Source organism: Lutra lutra, chromosome 3 (genome assembly GCF_902655055.1).
Source record: "Lutra lutra chromosome 3, mLutLut1.2, whole genome shotgun sequence".
In the NCBI taxonomy this organism is placed as follows: domain Eukaryota; kingdom Metazoa; phylum Chordata; class Mammalia; order Carnivora; family Mustelidae; genus Lutra; species Lutra lutra.
In genome coordinates this window covers 137,559,299-137,580,894 of record NC_062280.1, presented here as the reverse complement: position 1 = coordinate 137,580,894, position 21,596 = coordinate 137,559,299, and the positions used below count along the sequence as shown (strand labels likewise).

Sequence of the window (21,596 nt, the reverse complement as noted above, 5' to 3'; positions counted from 1 at the left end):
ACCACTACCACAAAACTCCAGGTCACCTGGTGTAAGAGCGTCCCTTCTCGTCCCCACTAGGCAAGCCTCATCATACTGTGCTGCTCCAAGACCAGCAAGGGCTCTCTCAGAAACAAGTGTTCTTAAGCAGGCTGACGCTGCTAACATCTGTTCCGTGTGTGTCTGTCCTTGTTGGCACAGTGTACCCCTCGAGTGAAACCTCTGATTTCCTGAAGCATTTTGTTCTCTGCAGAGGCTCTGTGCTAACTCTAGCCTCGCGCCAGAAGCCAGAGGGTTGGGGCAGTGAGCAGCTGCTCTTTCTATATACTGCAGTTGTGCAAGTTGGCCCACCAGCAGCATTCTTCTTCTGCCTGGTTGTGTGGATGGGGTTGATGTAGCAGGAAACTGTTCTATTTTTTAAAAATAGCTAAATTTCCTATTATGTTTTGGATAATTCTATTCTAGGGTAGTGAGATCTATGTGAACAAAACAGTATCATTCTGAGGTACCATGATGTAAGATTCTCGAGTTGTTCAAGGAAGTATTTATGTCAGGTTGTAAGGAGGCAAGCCCATAAATTCTCTTTATGTGAGCAAAAGCACAAGAGTGTAGCAACTCAGGGGCCAGGAATTTGGATGCATCTTGGAGGGTTAGGGAAGAGAAACCCTAACTATAATCTTCTTTCAAAAAGCAAGTCTTGAAAATTGGGGTTTTCTTCCTTAGTGCCAGCTAGGTATCTACGCGCCCCCCCCCCCCCCCGCCCCCTGTCCATTTACCTAAGCCTGCCACCGGGTCTGCCCCTCTGGCTTACGGCTGCATGCATGTTGAAGGGAACAGTACAAACTGTTTAGCGGCAACATGTGTCTCTGTAGCACGAATTATAGCAAGTAATGTAGTCAGAGCTTTTCCTAAAAAGACTTTAGATGGGCTATTGCACTGGTAGCTGAGACCCTTTGAGGGCTATTTGGAGGGAAAAAGAGCATCTGCATCCAGGCATGTTCATAAATAAGGACATTTCATTTATATAATATATAAATATATAAACATATAAATAATGACATATAAATAAAACATATAAATAATGAGACTTAGAATAAAACAGCATCCAGCAACGAAGAGAATAGGATTCCCTGTGGACACTGGATTAACCAGTGTTTATAGTGAAAAGATGATCTTCACAGAGTTCCCTAAATTTAAATGAAGTTGGCTGGGAGCAGAGTCTGTGTCAGGGGGTGTATTTTAAAATAATCTAGATTTCTCTAGGCAGACATTTCCTTTGACTTCACGGCGATGTGACAAAGAGAATCTACTGTAACGTCTGCTTGTGCTTACCCGGATTCTCTTGTCCTCCAAGGACTGCATGTGTGATCGAAGCTTGTATCCCAAGCTCTGCGCGGACTGCTTATAGGAACAGTCCTATGGGCTCAAACCTTGTTCTGGTGCCAATCGGAGGTTTGTTAAATAGCTTAGAAATGACCTTTTTAATCTGACATTACAAATGTGAAAGCAGGGACTACTTGCCCAAAAATACATAATGAACCTCACGCAGTATTGTGAGGAATCATTTTAAATGTTATTTTGATATGAAAGTTCTTTTCAAACTCTTAAGTTTGGCACACAGTCCCCAGAAACAGTAGTTCTCTCAACCCTGGCATACCTCCTTCAGGAAAGAAAAAGCACCACTAACCTTTTACTTTGTATATACTTAAGGTTTGTCAAAAATATACGTATATAAATGTAAATATATGTATACCTGCAAGGAAGGAGGGTTAGGAGACCTAAATGTGTGGCAGGGATTGTGGAGAACATGATTCTATTCTATCTATTGTGGGGACTATACTAGATCGGTATCAGACTTCATCAAAATATAGCTCGACTGCAAACTCCTGACGGTAAATTTTCCATGTTTTCTTTTTATGGGGATTATCCAGTTGATCTCGTGGAAGGAAAAGCCTAGGAAAGAAGAAACATGTTTCAAGCACAGAAGGCCAACCAGGGTTAGTTTTAGTCCCTCTCCTGTGCCTCAGTTGGCACAAGTGGAAGGGCTTGGTAACATCTGGGATGGCCAATGTTGGGGCACTCAGTAAGGCTGTTTGTAATTCCCGAAATGCTCCTTCTGACTCAGCTGTCCACTCTACCATAGTGAGTCCTCCCTTAGGCAGTTCGTAGAGAGGTCGCGCCATCTCCGCAAACCGTGGTATCCACAGCTTGCAGCAGCCCACCGTCCCAAGGAACTCCCTCATGGAGACCAAAGCCTAAATAAGCGGTGTGGCTCCGACAGAGCTGTGTTTTTATTGCTGACACCCGATACCCTTTTCCCTGCAGTCTGTGAGAGCGCTCTCGTCCCCCGCAAGCAAGACCCATAGTCCTCAGCGGCTATTTCTACTGTTCCCACTAACTCAGTCCTCCTTCAAGTACTAGAGAACTAGAATTCTAGAGAACTTCCAGACTCAGGAACGAATTTCCAGATAGGGAAGAAGTTTCCCTGGAATAATAATCTTCAGTTAATTTTTTAAAAAAGATTTTCCAGTTTAGTCACTAGAATGTCATTTTTAAATGGGAGACTTGATTTTTTTTTTTTTTTAAGCTGCCTTCACTAATGCGTACTGTGTCCTCTGACTTCTGCCCTAGATCTAGGTGTGTCAGTCACCTTGAAGCTAGCTAAAGCCTTCCTCGAGGATGCTTTCCTTTCTGGCCTAGAATGTGGTAGGTGGTCGGTCATCAGTAGATGAACACACACGGCGGACCTGCCCTAGTCAGGGTAACTGAGCAGACTCCTCTATTAGCAAGGGGAGGGATTTATCATCACACCCTAGATCTGATTAGAATACATCCATCTCAGCTCCTATGACACAGTCCTATGGCATGGACTTTGAGGATATTGCCACAGTGGTTCTCAAGAATAGCCCTATATTTTACATAATGAAGAACAGAGGACTTGAGGATTTCTTGGTTTCTATAAATTGAGGGTAGGAGTGCCCTTCTGCCTTACACAGATCTTGGAGATTAAGCCATTTCTACTAGATTGTATCAGAGCCATACCTGTTATTTTGTAAAAAAGATGTATTGAACCAAAAGAAAAATGGGCAGTTGTCGTAATATTTGGGAAGATCCTAAAATTAAAAAAAAAAAAAAGTTAATTTTCATAGTAAAAATGATACTAAAAACTAATTCCAAAAGGATTAAAATTCCTTCCTTTCCTTCCTTTCTATATATGTCAAACAATTAGAGCCATTAGACACACAGCACTTAACCTCTATAACCTTCCGCTCACAACACAAAGGAGACTTTAAGAAATGGCTTTTTCTTGCCATTCCTATCAAAATTTAAGGAAATGTAGTTTTTTCTATATAAATTAGACAATAGTCCTCCAACCTAGTTTACATTATGCTGACCAGAGACCGATGCCAGTTTATGTCCAAAGACCTCATCCATTTCTACAAGGAGCAGCTACATTGATAATTGACTGTCAGTATTAATGATAAGAATACCCACACATGAGAGAGTTTTCATCTCCTGGCCCTTGAAAATCACAAAATTAAAAGTACTGCCCAGGCCAGTACTTCTTGTAGTGGAGCTCCTGCTTAGGACCACTGACTGAGCGAGTGTTTAGACTGGCTTCAGGGATCAAAGGGTAGTTGTCTGTTATGGGAACAATCGAGGTCACTTGCTTCCACACACATACCATTTCAGAATTGAACAGATTCTCCCATAACAGGGAGCAAGCAGGGGTGAAGGAGGGCAGAAACTTTAACTTGATCATCATTGTTAGTTGTTGGCAGTTCTGCTTGATGATTTTAATAGGAAAACAAAACTACTGAGGCTTAGAAATTTGTTATGTAAAGAGTAACACTTGTACACTTTGTGACTTCTCAGCAGAAGTTACACACTCATGTTCAGAGTAATGACAAGGGCAAACATTCTCATTTTTCATAAGGTAAATATTAGATTAAAAATACTATATAAGGGGCACCTGGGTGGCTCAGTGGGTTAAAGCCTCTGCCTTCGGCTCAGGTCATGATCTCAGGGTCTTGGGATTGAGCCCCACATCCGGCTCTCTGCTCAGCAGGGAGCCTGCTTCCCCCCTCTCTCTGCCTGCCTCTCTGCCTAGTTGTGATTTCTGTGTGTCAAATAAATAAAATTTTAAAAAATACCATTTAACACAAATTATCAGTTCAAAGGAAAGTCCTATCTCCCTCATTTTAAAGTACTTTATAAACTATGGGGAGCAGTGTGTTTTAAAGATACAAAAGTGTGATCCCTACTCTGCAGTAAACATACCTTTGTTTTTTCCTTATTTGGGAATATAGGCAAGTTGTATAGAATTTAGAAAAAATGAGCAAGGGGTGCCTGGGTGGCTCAGTGGGTTAAAGCCTCTGCCTTCCGCTCAGGTCATGATCCCAGGGTACTGGGATTGAGCCCCACATTGGGCTCCCTGCTCAGCGGGATGCCTGCTCCCCCCCCCGCCCCCCGTCTACTTGTGATCTCTCTGTCAAATAAATAAAATCTTTTTTAAAAATGAGCAAAACTCTCATGTTCTTTTAAAAAATTTTGTTATAGACTGGCCTTGTTTTTCTCCCCCTCCTTGACGAGGGGTTGACCTCTCCTATCCTTTTCCTTGCCAGGAATTGTAGTAAAGGAAAGCCTAAATCAGAGTCATTCGAAAGGCCAGACGAGAATACTGGCATAAGTTGGTTCTGATGACTCACGGAAGAAGAGAAAAACTGCACTTTCACGTCGTCATACAGAGGTGGGCAGTTGGACAGATGGATTGCCACGCTGTCTGTTTCAGCATCATGGAGGATCTGTGAATGATCACATGGAACTCAGAACCGTAATTCTAGCTAATGGGTGGATAAACGGTGAAGTTCAGTTTGCTTATCGCGGCTTCCTGCATTTATCAAGTACACTTGGTCTCAGAGTGCAGTTGTCACACATAGAAATAAATGTGAATCATTATTTCTATTAAGTTGCAATACTGTTTACATTTTTAAAAGGCCAACCTGTTTGGAGGGTGTGGTACTGCACTGCTGGAAAGTGAAATACTCCGTTTTCCATCAGAATTTAAATGTCACTGTTGAACGTGTGTTATTTGATCTACAGATGCCGGGACACACTAAGAAGCTCTGATTTAAAGCTGGCATTCACATTCAAAAAACAGTATGTAACTGGTCATGTTTTATTAAAAAGGCGTTTGTGATGGTGTCATAGGCCTTGTCCATAGCCAACTACTGGGTGGAGTGACCAAAGATTGGCCACTTTTCTGGAATGAAGGACTTTGGGGCTACACTGAGTATTTCTTTGTTACTGATTGGCCCTTGCATAATAGTGGTACCCACACTAAGGAGAGTCTGTGCGAAATACCAAAGAAGGTGCAGACTCGGGATGCTTCAGGGAGCTACAGACATAAGAAACGATGGTAGGATGGCAAGAATTACATGTCAAGCTGGATAATGAAGACTGTGTGGTTGTATGTTTTGGGGAGCTTAATGAGAAGCATAGGATAAAGTTTCACAGAGGAGCAGAAAAGGAGTTGTGTGTGGAAGGATTTGTAGACACGAGGAGCACTGAAAGAGAATGCTGCGCAGACTGGGTGGTGTGGGGGAGGGAGAGGAAAGGCATCGAACACATGAAACAGAAATGAGAGTGTTGTGTCCCAAGGGCCAGAAGGCACCCCGTCTACTTGGAATGGAGTCTGCAGGTCAAGGTACTGATGGAAATAAGCTCAGGTCTCAGGTAGGATAGGGAAATGTCTTAAAGGTTCAAGAGCCAGGAAATAAAAATTGTGGAAGCGTGGGGGCGGGACAGTTCCTCTGTGACAAAGTGGCCTGACGGTTATCACAACAGTTAGCGATTATAGCTCACAAAGCAACTTCACATATATTATCTCACCTAATCCTCACAACCCTGGAGATGTGATCTTTATTTTGCAGACATACTGAGCCAAAGATACTGACTGCCTTTGCCTACAGGCACAGAGTGCATTCTTTTTCTGCTCTACTTACTGCTTTTCAAGTAGGAGCAGAGAAATACTTGCATGTTGCCGGTCTCTCGACACTGTATAGCATGAAGAGAAGGGAGAGGTAGGGAGACCACGGTAGGAATCCAGGCATGAGCAAATGAGGTGCTGGACTGGGCCGTGACGATGGGAACAGAAAGGAACGGAGAGAGTGAGGAGAGATTCCAAAGGTAAAATCAATAGGAAGTGGTGGCTGGATGTGGGGGCACGGCCAGGAGAGACTCAAGGATTCTACATTGTGAGGCCTCAGTGAGAGAATTCTGGTGTCATTTGCAGAAGCGTTGGAAAAGCTCATCTGACAAATCTGGATTGACACACACCGTTCTGTCGTTGGGGCAGAAGCTGTCTAGGAGGTGTCCTGCACCTACCTCGTGGGGGGTACTCATAAGCCTGTGCAGAGCGGATGGAAGAGACAAAAAAATAGTTTACAGCAGGGGAATGGATGAGCAGAACCAAGAGTAGAGTGTGTGCAGAGATAAGAACAGAAGTCAAGGATCAGGTCCGGTGCGCGCCTTCTGTGGCGCAAGGGGAAGGAGTGGATGTGGTGGAGCGATAGGAGAAGAGACACAAACCTGGAGAGAGAATTTGGAGGGTTTATATCTCTTAAGACCCGGGAAAGCTTCTTGTTGCTTTAGGGTAGTCCAAGGCACTTCAACATTTAAGAAAACAGACTACCAGGTCCCATCGCCTAGGGGAAAGAGGTATATAGGTCCCCTTCCAGCCACTCTCGCGTTACTTCTCACAGTGCAGTCCCATAGGACATCGGAGGTAGAGTCACTTGGGACGCTGCTAACACTTAACATGCTGGTTTGGCATTGAGATTTGAAACAAACACCAGAATTTCCAGTTTGCATGCTATCTCTTACCCGACAGTTTTTGGAAGCAGAACAGGAAAAGATGATCTGGCTCTGCATAGTTATTTGTATTTCTAGATCACTCCCATTGCCTTTTCCAACACCTGAAGGAAATAAAGTTAGGCTCGTTAGAACAAAGAGCAAAATGTCTCACCGATTAACATTATGGATTAAAGAGAAAATCATGACAGCTAACAGTGTGTCAGCAGTGAATCATTTGGGTCTTGCTTGGATTCCGTCTATAAAAGACAAAGCTTTAAGCCCAACTTTGTCTCCTAAAGCACAATTTATAAGGCTGGAGGGGGAAAAAAAGACATATAGTTTAGCTTCTGAGACAGAATTTCATCTCTTCACCTTTCTGGAAAAAAAATCAGGTAACTTGCCACCTTTGCTGCTAATGTGTTGCTTGCTTCAGACATCCGACAATGGGTCTCAAACAGTCTAATTTCCTCTGACCCTCATCTGGAGTTAGATATTAGACAGCTGCATCCAAACATTCCGGTGGCATTGACGAAACATCTATAGACAAATGGTTTCTTGCTCTCGATTCGATTCAGATGACCCCTTTTTTAGTAGTTCTTAAAGGCTGGTTTCTCAAGCCTTCAATTCTAACTGCTTTTCTTTTAACCAGGAATGTCACAAATATGCATAGAAGTAAAGGTACAGAACTAAAAAATATTCTAACAGAGTAATATGTAAGATTTTATTTATTTATTTGACAGAGATCACAAGTAGGCAGAGAGGCAGGCAGAGAGAGAGGAGGAAGCAGGCTTCCCTCTGAGCAGAGAGCCCGATGAGGGGCTCGATCCCAGAACTCTGGGACCATGACCTGAGCCAATGGCAGAGGCTTTAACCCACTGAGCCACCCAGGTGCCCCTGTTAATCATTCTTGATGTTCAGATTGTATTTGCATCATATGAACACATTATTAATTTGCATTAAGCATCATCATGTCTGAGCCTTACTTCCTCCATCCCATCCCATCCCATTCCAGTTGCAGAACTCCTTTGCAGAACTGATGTTCACCAGAAATTAGTGAAAATGTAGAACTAAATTAATTCAAATACTTACCAATGACAGGAAAGGGCACTGATTTACAAGCTTAATTCCCACACATTTAAACCTTTTAAAATAAAGCATATTACTATAATATAAAAGGTAAAAAAAAAAAAGACATGAGGTGAGGAGTCTGGCTCACTCCTCCCACCTGTTTATTTGTCCAGCTCCAAATGGAGAATATTTTTAGGAACATATAATCAAATATGAATACTCTCCCAGAGTATTTTTATATATGTATGCAAGCACAAATATGAATACATATTATTCCCCACTTCTGTGTTACAGGAATTATTGCATACCACAGCACTGTCCTGTGCCTTGTATTTTTTAAATACATGTCAAAAATCTTATTTGACTCATCAATAAAAAACCAGTAAAATGTTACAGCTGATTCAAAGTAAACTACAAGCCACTGTGGAAAACAGTGTGGAGTTTCCTCACAAAATTAGAAAGAGAATTACTGTATAGTCCAGTAATTTTGCTACTAGGTATTTACCCAAAGAATAGTAAGCACCAATTTGAAGAGCTATATACACCCTTATGTTTACTGCAGCATTATTTGCCATAGCCAGTACATGGAGGCAATCCAAGTGTGTACTGATAGACTAATAGGTAAGGAAAATGTAGTGAAGATGTATTTATATAGGTATACAGACACACAATGGAATGTTGCTCAGCTGTAATTAAAAAAAAAATGAAATCTTGCCATTTGCAACAGTGTGGATGGACCTATAGGGATGCTAAGTGAAACAGAGAAACAAATATATTTCACTCATGTGGAATTTAAAAATATAAATGAAAGGAAAAAGGGAGACAAAAAATCAGACTCTTCAATACAGAGAACAAACTGATGGCTGCCATAAGGGAGGTGGGTAGGGGGATGCGTGAAATAAAGGGGAATAAAGAGTACGCTTATCATTTTTAAAATTAACATATAATGTATGATTTGTTTCAGGGGCACAGGTTTGTGAATTATCAGTCTTACACGATTCACAGCACTTGCCATAGCACATACCCTCCTCAATGTCCATAAATTCTTTTTTAAGATTTTATTTATTGATTTGAGAGAGACAGAAAAAAAGCATGAGCAAGGGAGAGGCAGTCGGAGAAGTAGGCTCCCTGCTGAGCAGGGAACCTGACACAGGGCTCTATCCCAGGACTTTGGGATCACGACCTGAGCCAAAGGCAGGCACTTAGCAGACTGAGTCACCCAGGTGCCCATTAGAGTATACTTATTTTGATGATAATATACTTATCTTGATGAACACTGAGTACTGTGTAAAATTACTGAATCATTATATTGTACACCTGGAGCTAATATAAACTAACATGTTATACTTCAATTAAAAAAAATATTGCGCATCTATAGGGAAATAAAGATTGATGACATGAGTTCATAAACAGATACAAAATGGCCTAATCCGTCGCCTGGGCGCCTGGGTGGCTCAGTTGGTTAAGTGACTGCCTTTGGATCAGGTCATGATCCCGGAGTCCAGGGATTGAGTACTGCTTCAGGCTCCCTGCTCAGCGGGGAGTCTGCTTCTCTCTCTGACCTTCCCCCTCTCATGCTCTCTCTCTCTCTCTCATTCTCTCTCTCCCAAATAAATAAATACATAAAATCCTAAAAAATGGTTTATTCAATTGCTTTCCACTAGATACAACTGATTTGTATTTTTACGTACAAAAATTATTTACAGTACTATTACTTTTCTACAACTTAGAGTTATAAAGAGCTTAAAGACCATGAGAGGTAGAGATAATCCCAGAAGGGTGTACAAGTCAAAATACTGCTCACTGCAAATTCTTTCACCCTTTTTTCAGACAGTCTCCCCATCCCCCTTCTCTCTTGATCTTAACAACCTCAAAGGAAGATTATTCTTACTCCAAAAGAAGGCTGGTGTCTCTAACACTGAGTCACAAAGAAATAGGGAAATCTGAACACACCAATTAGTAATGAAATGGAATCAGTCATCAAATAACTCCCAACAAACTAAAGCTCAGGACCAGATAGAATCACAGGTGAATTCTGCTACACATTTAAAGAAGTGTTAATACCTATTCTCCTGAAACTATCCCAAAAAATAGAAGGTGAAGGAAAACTTCCAAATATATTCTATAAGGTCAGCATTACCCATACCAAGACCAGACTAAAGTTACAATTAAAGAAACAAACAAATAAATAAAACTACAGGCCAATATTCCCCATGAACTTAGATAGATATAAAAATCCTCAACAAAATATTAGCAAAGTACATTCAACAATAAAAAGATCGTTTGCCATGATCAGTGGGATTTATTTTGGGAATGCAAGCATGGTTCAATATTTTCAAATCAGTCAACATGGTACACCACATTAGCAAGAGGAGGATAAAAGTTATATGATGGTTGTTTTTTTTGTTGCTGGGAAGATGGCAGAGTAGGAGGATCTTGTGCTAACCTTGTCCCCTACACACACACCAAGATAACAGCCACATCAATGCAACAAAGTCTGAAAAGGACCCAAAGACTGGCAGAACAGACTTTCCACAGTAGAGAGGAGGCCACATTGAAAAGGTAGGTGAGGTGAAGACACAGTTAAGAACCAACCCCCCGGTAAGACTATCCATGAAGAGGAGGGAACCCGAAGCATGGAGAAGCAAGAGGCTCAGACCACAGAGCAGGCACAGGAGACCTGTGCTGAGAAGACAAGTCCCCGTAACATTTGGCTTTGAAAACTATTGGGGATTAATAGGTTTTGAGGACCAGCAGGGCTCAACTCTGGGCATGTTATTTATTTACTTGAGCATAAATAATGTAAGTGCTGTATTAGTTTCAAGTGTACACTATAAGGATTCAACAATTCTATACAATCAAGGTCAGTATACTATTAATCATCTTTATCTATTTCACCAATCCCCTACCCCACTTACCTTCTGGCAACTAGTTTGTTCTCTGTATTTAAGACTCTAGTTTTTTGTCTTTTTCTTTGTTGTTTCTTAAATTACATACGTGAATGAAATCATATGGTACTTGTTTTTCTCTGATTGACTTATGCATTTAACAATATACCCTCTAGGTCCATTCATGTTGTTCAAAAGACAAGATTTCATTCTTTTTTTTTTTTTAAAGATTTTATTTATTTATTTGACGGAGAGAGATCACAAGTAGGCAGAGAGGCAGGCAGAGAGAGAGGAAGGGAAGCAGGCTCCCTGCTGAGCAGAGACCCTGATGCGGGACTGGATCCCAGGACCCTGAGATCATGACCTGAGCCGAGGGCAGCGGCTTAACCCACTGAGCCACCCAGGCGCCCCTCATTTTTTTTTTTTTTTAAAGATTTTATTTATTTATTTGAGGAAGAATGAGTGAGAGAGAGCATGAGAGAGGAGAAGGTCAGAGGGAGAAGCAGACTCCCCAAGGAGCTGGGAGCCGGATGCGGGACTCGATCCTGGAAGTCCGGGATCATGACCTGAGCTGAAGGCAGTTGCTCAACCAACTGAGCCACCCAGGTGCCCCCCTCATTCTTTTTTTATGACTAATATTCCATTATACATATGTGTATATGCACCTTCTCTTTATGCATTTATCCATTGGTGGACACTTGAGTTCCTTCCATATACTGGCTATAGTAAATAATGCTGCAATAAACATAAAGGGTATATGTAGCTTTTGAAATTAGTGTTTCCATATTCATTGGGTAAATACCCAGTAGTGGAATTACTGGGTCATATGGTAATTCTACTTTTAATTTCGTGAGGAAACTATAGTATTGCCCACAGTGCTTGCACCTCTATGTCTACTGCAGCTTTACTTACAATAGCCAAGACGTGGAAGTAGTCAAGTGTCCATTGATAGATGAATAAAGAGGTGGTGTGTATGTATACATAGAGTGGAATATTATTCGCCCATAAAAAGAATGAGATTTTGCCACTTGTGACAACATGGATGGACCTACAGGGTATTATGCTAAGTGAAATAAGCCAGACCAGAAAAGGACAAATACAAAAAGTAGTTTTCCTTATATGTGGAATCTAAAAAATAAACAAAAATGAACGAACGGACAAAAAGTAGAACCAGACCTGTAAATACAGAAAAAAGACTTGATGGTTGCCAGAGGGGAGGCAGGTGGGGAGAGGCACAAAACAGGTGAAGGAGATGGGAGATCTAGGCTTCAGTCATGGAATGAGTAAGTCTTGGGGGATAAAAGGTACAGCATAGGAAACATAGTGAGTGACACTCTAATAGTGTTGTATGGTGAGGGATGGTAGCTACACTTGTGAGCATAACATAATGTATAGACTTGTCGAATCACTAGTTTATGTATCTAAAATGAATGTAACATTTTTTAAAAAGATTTTATTTATTTGACAGAGATCACAAGTAGGCAGAGAGGCAGGCAGAGAGAGGGGGGGAAGCAGGTTCTCTGCTAAGCCAAGAGCCGGATGTGGGGCTCCATCCAGGACCCTGAGATCATGACCTGAGCCAACGACAGAGGCTTAACCAACTAAGCCACTCAGGCACCCCTAAAATGAATGTAATATTTTGTGTCAAGTATATTTCAATAGAGAAAATGTTTATAAAAGTAAAGGAGAGACAACGTGTGGAAGTCCAAGAATCATTACTATAAAAGAGTGACAACAACAACAAAAGAGGAAAAAAGCCACTGTTGCTAGAGCTGATTTATGAACAGATAGAGAGGTGGGGAATAAAATCAGAGAAGTGGATGAGGGGGTCTTGACAGGTGTGATGAAACATGCCAGAGACATTTTCGTTCAAGTCAACTTCACAGAGATCTACTGAGCTCCAAATGTGTGTCATGATCTGGGGGATTCAAAGACGAATGAATAATGGTCTCTGTCCTCATGCAATTTGCAACACAGTATATCACCTGACAGAGACCAAGTAAATACAGTGTTATAAATACTACACCTCAGTATAAGTAAATGGATGATCACAGGTTGAGTTCTCCCGGAAGTGGACCCTAAACCAACACTCCGGGTACTAGTGATTTATGAAGGAAGTGCTCCTAGGAGGAATTTCTTCATAAGAGCCAAGGAAGGGTGGGATTCAGCAGATTCAGCTTGATCCATGGGGAATTCTTTGGTGTAAATTATACTGCAGAGTTTGTCACACTTTGGAGCAAAGGAGTTGAGTTTTTGTACAGCTGCTAGTCATTGTGTATGGGCTGCCAAACAGGATGGTGACACTCTCAGGGATTTGGGGCTCTAAATAAATGAGTTGGCTCCAGTAGTAATTCTCCAAGGATTAAAGGGGGTGGGATCACAGAGCTGGTGGAAGGGATCCAATGGGATCTTTATGGGGCACCAAGAGTGTCCAACCCCAAAGGCTAACAGAACTTCTTAGCCTAGAGGGTACAGTTTGTTGGGCAAGCTAACAATGCGATAAGAGGATAATAAGTAAAATATATACATACAAAAAGAAAAATGCTGGTGTCATTAGCTTTGGCCTGATTATTTACATGGGTGCAGAAAGACTGGTAACTTACCATGTAGCCCTTCTTAAGTTGGCTCTGAAGTCTGGACCCACATGGTACTGAACAGCTGCTAAGATTACAACTTTGTCTGGAAGTCTCCATGAGGCATCTCAAACTGGACTTTTAGAATCTATTTGTTAGCCTTAGTCTAGCAAACCAAACCCATGAAACCGTCTCCCAGTTTTCCCCTGTAGTACTTATCCATTTGGGTTAGCTCCTCTGTTCTCCATCTCTGCACCTTCCAGTTTTAACTAAACAATGTTTCTGCAGTTTATATAAAATTTAAAATATTAGCAGAGAAGTCACAGTCTTAGGGTAAAACATCAGACTGAGAAACATATGAAATTCTAGAACTTATTAAAAACTTTTTTAAGCTTAGAGTTTTGAGAAACAATTCCCATTCTCACTATTCATGTTAGAAAAATACATTAAAATTCCACTGGACCAAATGCCTATTTGTCTGTCTGGAACGGTTAATACTCACGGGGGTCTGTATAGATATCATTGGTCTCATTGTTAACAAAGAAGAAACTGAAGCAGAGTATACACTCAGACGCAATTCTGGCTCTCCTACCACTGAGTTGGTTTTATGGTTGCATTTATATTTCTCAGTGGGAGAAACTGCTCCAGTGGCTAACCATGTTGCTTTTCCTGGTCTAGAATAAAGTGGTCGACTCTTTTTTCAGGACCCCACTAAATGTGGGAAGGGAACAGAGCAAGACATTGCTGTCCCCTACCTTCTGACACCAGTTGGACAAGCCTGGCTCTGCCTGGGGAGGTATGGCAACACCTGGAATTCTGAGTGAGGTCAGCCATTAGGACCCACGACAACCCTCTCCCTCCTAATTCACACACAGCCAAGGAAATGGTCATAATGGACTCTCTAGAGGACTTTGCAGTCTACAAAGCCTTTTCACCAACAGTTGCTAATTTTTATACACAGGCACTCTTCTGCCTGAATGGGCCGTGTTTCAAGGGTCTGCCTGCACAATGCTTCTTTGGAAACCTAGACAAAATTTCCCACAGAAATAATGCTCCTGGGTTGACATTGTTTTCACAAGCCAGAAACTGATGCAATCTGATTGTGGTAATCCATTAAAACTCCTCACCACCACCTCTGTGTGTGTGGTGGGGAGGAAGGGATATAGAAATAATTTGAAAACATTTTATATTTTAACTGTAATTTTTTTTAATTGTGCAGTTTATATATTTATTTAAAGGATTCTTTTATTTCTGAATAATTGGATGAAATGTTAAAACATATATATATCTAGCTCTTATTTTTTGGGACTCCCCAGAGGGCTAAAAATATAAGCCTGTTGGGATGGATACCAGTGCTCTGGCACCATACTACTCATAAGGGACCCGGCACCTCTGCACAGGCCATGGTTTAACTTTGGGGAGTCAGAGCATCACTCCCTGCTGCACCTTGGGCAGTGAGAGTGAAGCCCCAGCCCACCCCCACTGAGGTGGCCCTGTTCTGCCACATGCCCTGTGAGCTGGTCAGGAAGTCGGGTGGTTGATGGAGAATTAAAGACTTGAGGATGGTTCTCCCCCTCCCCTTCCCCTTCATTTCTTAAGTCCCAGAGATGGAAGATCTAATTTTCCTGCCTCCCTACATGATGGAAAATCCCAGTCTCTCTCCTGACATTCTTGAAGCAGGAGAACAGTCAGCTCTTTTAAAATTGATCAGGATTTTTACTCCTGGTAATAACTAATAGAAGCTAGGAGGCTGAAAGACGCCCCCTGCCCCTGCCACCGCCCCTACCCTAGGTTTCTCCCAACCCCCTTTCTGTGTTTACGTAGATTCCAGTAAGGAAGACCTGGGTGGTGCTCCTTAGGAAGCTATCCTTGACCTTGACCCTCAGCTGGCAGGGTCCAGTCTGTGTGCCCCAACACTGTGGTCAGCTCATTATATCCATGCGCACTCATTCCTCTCCTTCCTGAGGGCAGAGAAACACTAGCAGGGGGCTTGCCCAAAGCAGGCACTTGGTAGTTATTTCTAAAGAGAATTTGTGGCAACAAATTTCATTTGTTGTTTGGGTATTGAAGACACCTTTGTGTATTTTTTTTTTAAGATTTTATTTATTTGACAGAGAGAGATCATAAGTAGATGGAGAGGCAGGCAAAGAGAGAGAGAGAGAGAGAGGGAAGCAGGCTCCCTGCCGAGCAGAGAGCCCGATGCAGGACTCTATCCCAGGACCCTGAGATCATGACCTGAGCCTAAGGCAGTGGCTTAACCCACTGAGCCACCCAGGCGCCCCACCTTTGTGTTTTTAAGACATATCAAGACATCTCGAGTTGCTGGGGATGAGGGGACTAAGGGTGCAGGAGGGAGGGGAGAGGGAGAGACCAGGATGATGAGAGGGAAAAGAAGGTTTCTGAAAGGCTCATGTGAGCAAATGATACAGGGCTGCCAGAGGAACCCTGAACTAGAGGTGGACATGAGGGAGAGGTGGTCTCCAGGGCTCATGAGCCCTTCCGCTCTTCTCCATCAGAGGTTCTATTCTTAAAAGCCCACCCTGGGCTGAAGCCAAGACAGCAGTGGGAATAGAAGACAGAAGGGGATGGAGCCCCTACAAACTGGTGAAGAGAGGACATCTAAGGGCTTCTGGGCTCTTCCACCAGAAGGGGTTACACGTGAGGATGCATAAAAGGATAGCCATGAGTTGGGATTGTTGGTACACACATGGGAGCAACCATCCCACGCCTCAAGAGTCAGAACATTGCCCTCCTGGCCAACTCGTCAATGACACATAAATCACTTACCATGAATTGAATGAATAATGATTTTTTTAATCTTGAGTGTTTTTCTTGGAGGGAGAGTCATGTTGTAGATATTTTTCACATCTGCAAAATATCCAACGTATCTATTCTGCAAAACAACAGAAGACTCAATTTAAGTGGAGGTGAAAAGTCTAACCTCAGCATTCCTGATTTTGTTTTTGTTTTTATTTTTACATAGAATTTAGGGAGAATCATTAATTAGGGAGAATCATAGAATTAGGGAGAATCATTAATTAAAGAAACATTTACTGAATGCCATTATATGACTAGGCATGCTTATGTTTGCTGCCTCATGACTGAATATCTCCCTTAGAAGAAAAGTTCTGAACTCTGTGCTGTGGGGAAGGAACAAGAAGGGAGCCACATGTTGCTCCTATAGGCCACTTTCGACTGAAAGGACACCTAACCAGACCCAGGGAAAGCGCTACAACATTTCACCAAGACGTAGTTAATACGACTGTGGAAAAGCTCAGTCTGGGGGTGGAGGCTTAACTGTGACTAAGTTCAAGGAAGGTTTGTGCTCTGGCAGAGAGTAGCCTCCTCATCACGAAAGGACTTGAGCTCCACACACCTCTAACGAAGATACATATGCTCTTGTCCCTGCGGCCAGCTTGAGTGTATTTTTTAAAGATTTTATTTACTTACTTGAGAGAGAGTGTGTGCATTAGAGAGACCAAGAGCATGGAGAGGAGCAGAAGGAGAGGGAGAAGCAGTCTCCCCAGTGAGCAGGGAGCCCCAGGGTCATGACCCAAGCTGAAGACAAACTTAACTGACTGAGCCACCTATACGCCCCAGAAATTGGGTATTATTAAGGTATCATTAAGGTATATATTTTTTAAAGATTTTATTTATTCATCTGACAGACAGAGATCACAAGTAGGCAGAGAGGCAGAGAGAGAGAGGAAGGGAAGCAGGTTCCCTGCTGAGCAGAGAGCCCGATGCAGGGCCCCATCCCAGACCTGGGACCATGACCTGCGCCGAAGGCAGAGGCCTTAACCCACTGAGCCACCCAGGTGCCCCGAGGTATGATATTTTTATTTATTTTTATTTTTTAAAGATTTATTTATTTGTTTTAGAGGGACAGAGGGGCGGAAGTAAAGAGAGAGAGAAACTCGAGCAGACTTCCCCATTGAATGTAGAGCCCATTGCAGGGCTTGATCTCATGACCCGAGATTATGACCTTGAGCTGAAATTAAGAGTTAGATTCTTAACCAACTGAGCCACCAAGGTGCCCCTTAAGATATAATATTTTTAGATATGATCAATGGTGTCATGGTATTTTTACCCTTGAGAGTCTATGTGAATGTCACACTAAAATACTTGTGAGATAAAATGACCTGATGACTGGGATTTCCTCCACAGCCATCTGGGTTCTGTGGAGAAGGGGTGTGTGTGTGTGTGCGTGTGAGGAGAGTGGAGAGGGAATGAACGCAACACGATAAAATGATGGTTGAAGTGGTGCAAGGACTATAAGGGGATTTATTATAGGATTGTCTCAGCTTTTTATGTTTGAAATTATTCACCATAAAATATTTTTTAAAGGATAAAATAGGGTAACTGCATATATTTCACATGGATTTTCTGAGTATTAAATGAGATAATATATGTCAAAATATAATAGTGTCTGGGAATAGAATAGGTTTGGTAAGATGTTAATTTCCCCTTTTTCTTTCAAAATACGGCAGCCCCCTCTTGTCTCTTTCTTTGATTCTCTCTCTCTCTCTCTCTCTCACACACACACACACACACACACACACACACAAACACACACACACACACGAGATATTCTGCAAGAGGTGAATGGGCCCAAGTAGGGGTTTGTGAAAGATTCATTTCCTCTCAGAGAGAAATCAAAGGCTAATGATTTTCCATAATCTTCGAGTCTGGAATCTTAGAAATTAGACCTTTCCACTTTGGGAAGGAATCAACTCTTGAACTCTGTAAGCCGTGACCAATGTTAAATGGAGAGCAGGATTCCCCAGGGCAGGGTGTGTGTGTCTGTGGCAGGGGGGTACTCATAGACATGGCTCTCTGGTCCTGGGAGGGTTCCAGGCCTGTCACAGGCACCAGAGTGGAGTGGCCCGATCACGAGAGGAAGAGTGCACAGTGAAACCAAATAATGGGTGCTGAACTCCCCCAAAGGTCCCCCCTTTTAAGAATGACAACTTACCTGAGAAGGGGTTTCAACTCCCTGAAATTTAGTACTGGTGCTTTTATCTGTTCGCCGTTCTCCAAAATAATAAAGGCTCTCCTAGGAAAAGGGGGCAACACAGTCATGGCTCACATGTACTTTCTTTTCCTGTGGAAGGCATTCTTAAAGGTTCTAAGGGCACATTATTTCCTTAAGTCTGCAGCCTTTAGGCAGAGGTTACTCAAACTAAAGTTAACAACAAAAAAAATATCGTGTCAAGGTTTTTGCACAAACACGCACTCACATACAACTGAAACCAAAGTTTCACAAATCAATACTTACCTTTTGATATTTTCTATTCGAATCTAGTCCATTTTATTTTTAAAAACGCTAGTCACAACCCAACAGGTTGACTTTACAATTCACTGATAGATTATGGACCCAGTTTGGAAAACACTGGGGAAGAGCCTCCATTTTCCTAACCTGTGTGTCTCAAATTAGGAATAAAGCAGATGGTGGCACCAGAGGGTGGGGCACCAGAGGGTGAGAAGTTTCTCTTCTCAGACTACTGGCCAAGTGGGGAGCAGAGTTGCTGGCCATGTCCATTCAGTGGAAACTTCTCAGCACAATCATGGCAGAAATAAGACTGAGAACCCCACTTTAAGAACTGGAAATAGCCCACCCTGTCTCTGCAGAAATTTTCAGAGGGCCCAGTCTCCAAGAGATCCCATAGATATTGACTATGAGAGGTTAATAACAACAAGGAGAGATTTTGTTCTGCATTGGAAAATGTACCTTTTACCTACCTAGTGTTTCTAAGGATGTTGGAGGTCCTTTGGGAGAATCTACCAAACCAATCTTGATATTATTCTTGTGAGGAAGGAGACCGTCCCCTAACTGGGGGCATAAGAATGGGGCTGGGAGCAACTGAGCTGTAGGAGGCATTATGACTGTGGAGTTGTTTTACACTTGGACAGCTTGACTTTACACCCCCCCTTTAATCCTGTCCCTAACAGACCCTATGTTTATTTAAAATGTTGGTATTACTGTAGACATCATGGATTTTTTTCCATTAATCTTGATTTTAAAACATACTGCATTCGATTATTTCTCTTAATTTTGGCATTCCCTTAAATTTTGTGCCTGAGGGGAGTTTCTCACTGACCTCACCCTAGCTCTGTCCCAAAGAGGCACCTAGGTCAGTTACTAACCAGTGCAAATTAAACTAGGAAATGTGGTATATTAACTAAATGGAATGTAAAGAAAATTTTGGAAAAAAAAATAAACAAGGACATATTAAAACGAGGCTTTCTAATAAGTGGATCTCTAATTACAACTTCATTAAGTACCACGACTCAAAGAACCATCTTAACATCCTACCACTGAGGTTTCAGAACTATCAGATTGAGTCAGCACAAGATCATCTGTAGTAACATCTTTCCTACCTCTGCAGTTGTAAATATTCCACTGGCAATAAGGTAGGCACAAATCATCGTTCCAGTTCTTCCTGCAAAAGAAAAGAAGTTAGTCCATGAAGAACCTGTTTGTGACAGTACTTGGTATAAAGATGCTGTCAGAAATTGGGATCGATTTTCTTTCCCTCTGAAAGTGCTTGTTCAAAAGATTTCAATTCAGGAATAGCCAAAGCTGTTTCATTGCTCTGAGGTTGTATCTAGAATTCTGTCCCGTGTGCATAAAGGCACGTGCACACGTGTATACTGTTCTTGAACCCCTGCTGCTGGGGACTGCAGTAACGGGCAGAGCCAGTGAGGTCTCCTCTAGAATCCTAGAGCTAAAGAGCTACTTACCAGTTAAGAACTAATTACACACCCTGTTTTTCCAACTAACATAAACAAAAGTACCTATAAGAGATAAAACATGATCAGAACCCAAAACATGACATAGCATTTATAACACCCACTTTTTCCTTCTATTTTTGAGTCTTTAAGTGTGTTATGAAACATACATGAAAGTAAACAGAACAGTAAAACAAACCCCATGTATCTGTTTCCCACAGTATATTATATTGTTGTCCTTGTTTCGCTCCTCTTCCTTCCTTCCATGTTTTTCTTCCTCTCTTCTTCCACAGCATTTCATTTTTTAAACTTTTTGTAAGTATGCTCCACACCCAGCACAGAGCCCAGTGGAGGGCTTGAACCCATGACCCTGAGATCCAGATCTGAGCTGAGATCAAGAGTTAGACACTTAACCAACTGAGTGACCCAGGCACTCCCTATAGCATTTTAAAGCAAACCCTTGATTTCATGTTATTTCATCCTCAAAATTTATGTTTTACTCTAAATTATATTTTTGCCCTGCTATACAAAATTTGATTTAAAAAATACACTGTGTCTTTTATTTCTACACTTATCTGTAGCTTTTTCTTAGCCAGTGTATGCTGAACTTACTTTGTGTAATTTCAAGCTTACCCTTTTAATTTTAGATATATACTACTTCTTATTCTATTTTTTTTTCAATGAACAACTAAACTTATTTTACAACCCATAGTTTTGAAAACATTCTAAGCCAAGTACTTCCAAAAAAGACTTTCTACCACCTCACGCTGTGATACATAAAGGTGTCTTGCTAAAGGAAATCCTGACTATTACCAACCCTCCTCTCAGTGGTAAAGACTGTTAACATTTCAGTTCTGTCTGGAGGCCATCCGTGGGTCTCTATAACTGGTATTTTCCCATCTGAAAAACATTTTTGCAGATTCCGTGTCTTTGTGGCTGTGTACAGTTACAGACACAGTACATATCCTATCATCCAATCAAGTCAAGTACAGCAGGGAAGCATAAAAAGATACAGAATTACCTTCAGTCATTTATCTTAATGTAAAACATAAGCCTTTGGAAAACAGTGTAGAGATTCCTTAAGAAATTAAAAATAGAGCTACCCTATGACCTGCAATTGCACTACTGGGTATTTACCCCAAAGATACAAATGGAGTGAAAAGAAGGGCCATCTGTACCCCAATGTTCATAGCAGCAATGGTCACAGTCACCAAACTGTGGAAAGAACCAAGATGCCTTTCAACAGATGAATGGATAAAGAAGATATGGTTCATATATATAAAGGAATATTATGCCTCATCAGACAGGAAGAATACCCAACTTTTATAGATGCTGAAAAAGCATTTGACAAAGTATAGTATCCTTTCTTGACCAAAACTCTTCACAGTGTAGTCATAGAGGGTACATACCTCAATATCATCAGAGCCATCTATGAAAAACCCACAGCAAATATCACTCTCAATGGAGAAAAACTGAGAGCTTTTCCGCTAAGGTCAAGAAC

At 41.8% G+C, this 21,596-nt stretch overlaps 2 protein-coding genes across 2 annotated transcripts in view; one reads left to right on the top strand and one right to left on the bottom strand.

Moving 5' to 3' along the window:
• The window catches only part of LOC125096359 (28S ribosomal protein S31, mitochondrial-like), a 764,428-nt gene that overhangs the window by 91,878 nt on the left and 650,954 nt on the right, over positions 1-21,596 (top strand). The gene's annotated exons all lie outside the window — the stretch shown is intronic.
• LOC125096357 (phosphatidylinositol 3,4,5-trisphosphate 3-phosphatase TPTE2-like) overlaps positions 402-21,596 on the bottom strand; it is an 83,540-nt gene continuing 62,345 nt past the window's right edge. Inside the window, exons 15-21 of the mRNA XM_047723260.1 lie at positions 19,745-19,806; positions 18,339-18,419; positions 16,151-16,256; positions 6,865-6,956; positions 4,689-4,784; positions 3,022-3,092; positions 402-1,932 (exon numbers count right to left, since the gene is read on the bottom strand). Of these exons, the coding sequence (XP_047579216.1) occupies positions 1,830-1,932; positions 3,022-3,092; positions 4,689-4,784; positions 6,865-6,956; positions 16,151-16,256; positions 18,339-18,419; positions 19,745-19,806 (611 nt within the window). The 3' untranslated portion in view covers positions 402-1,829. The remainder of the gene's footprint in view (positions 1,933-3,021; positions 3,093-4,688; positions 4,785-6,864; positions 6,957-16,150; positions 16,257-18,338; positions 18,420-19,744; positions 19,807-21,596) is intronic.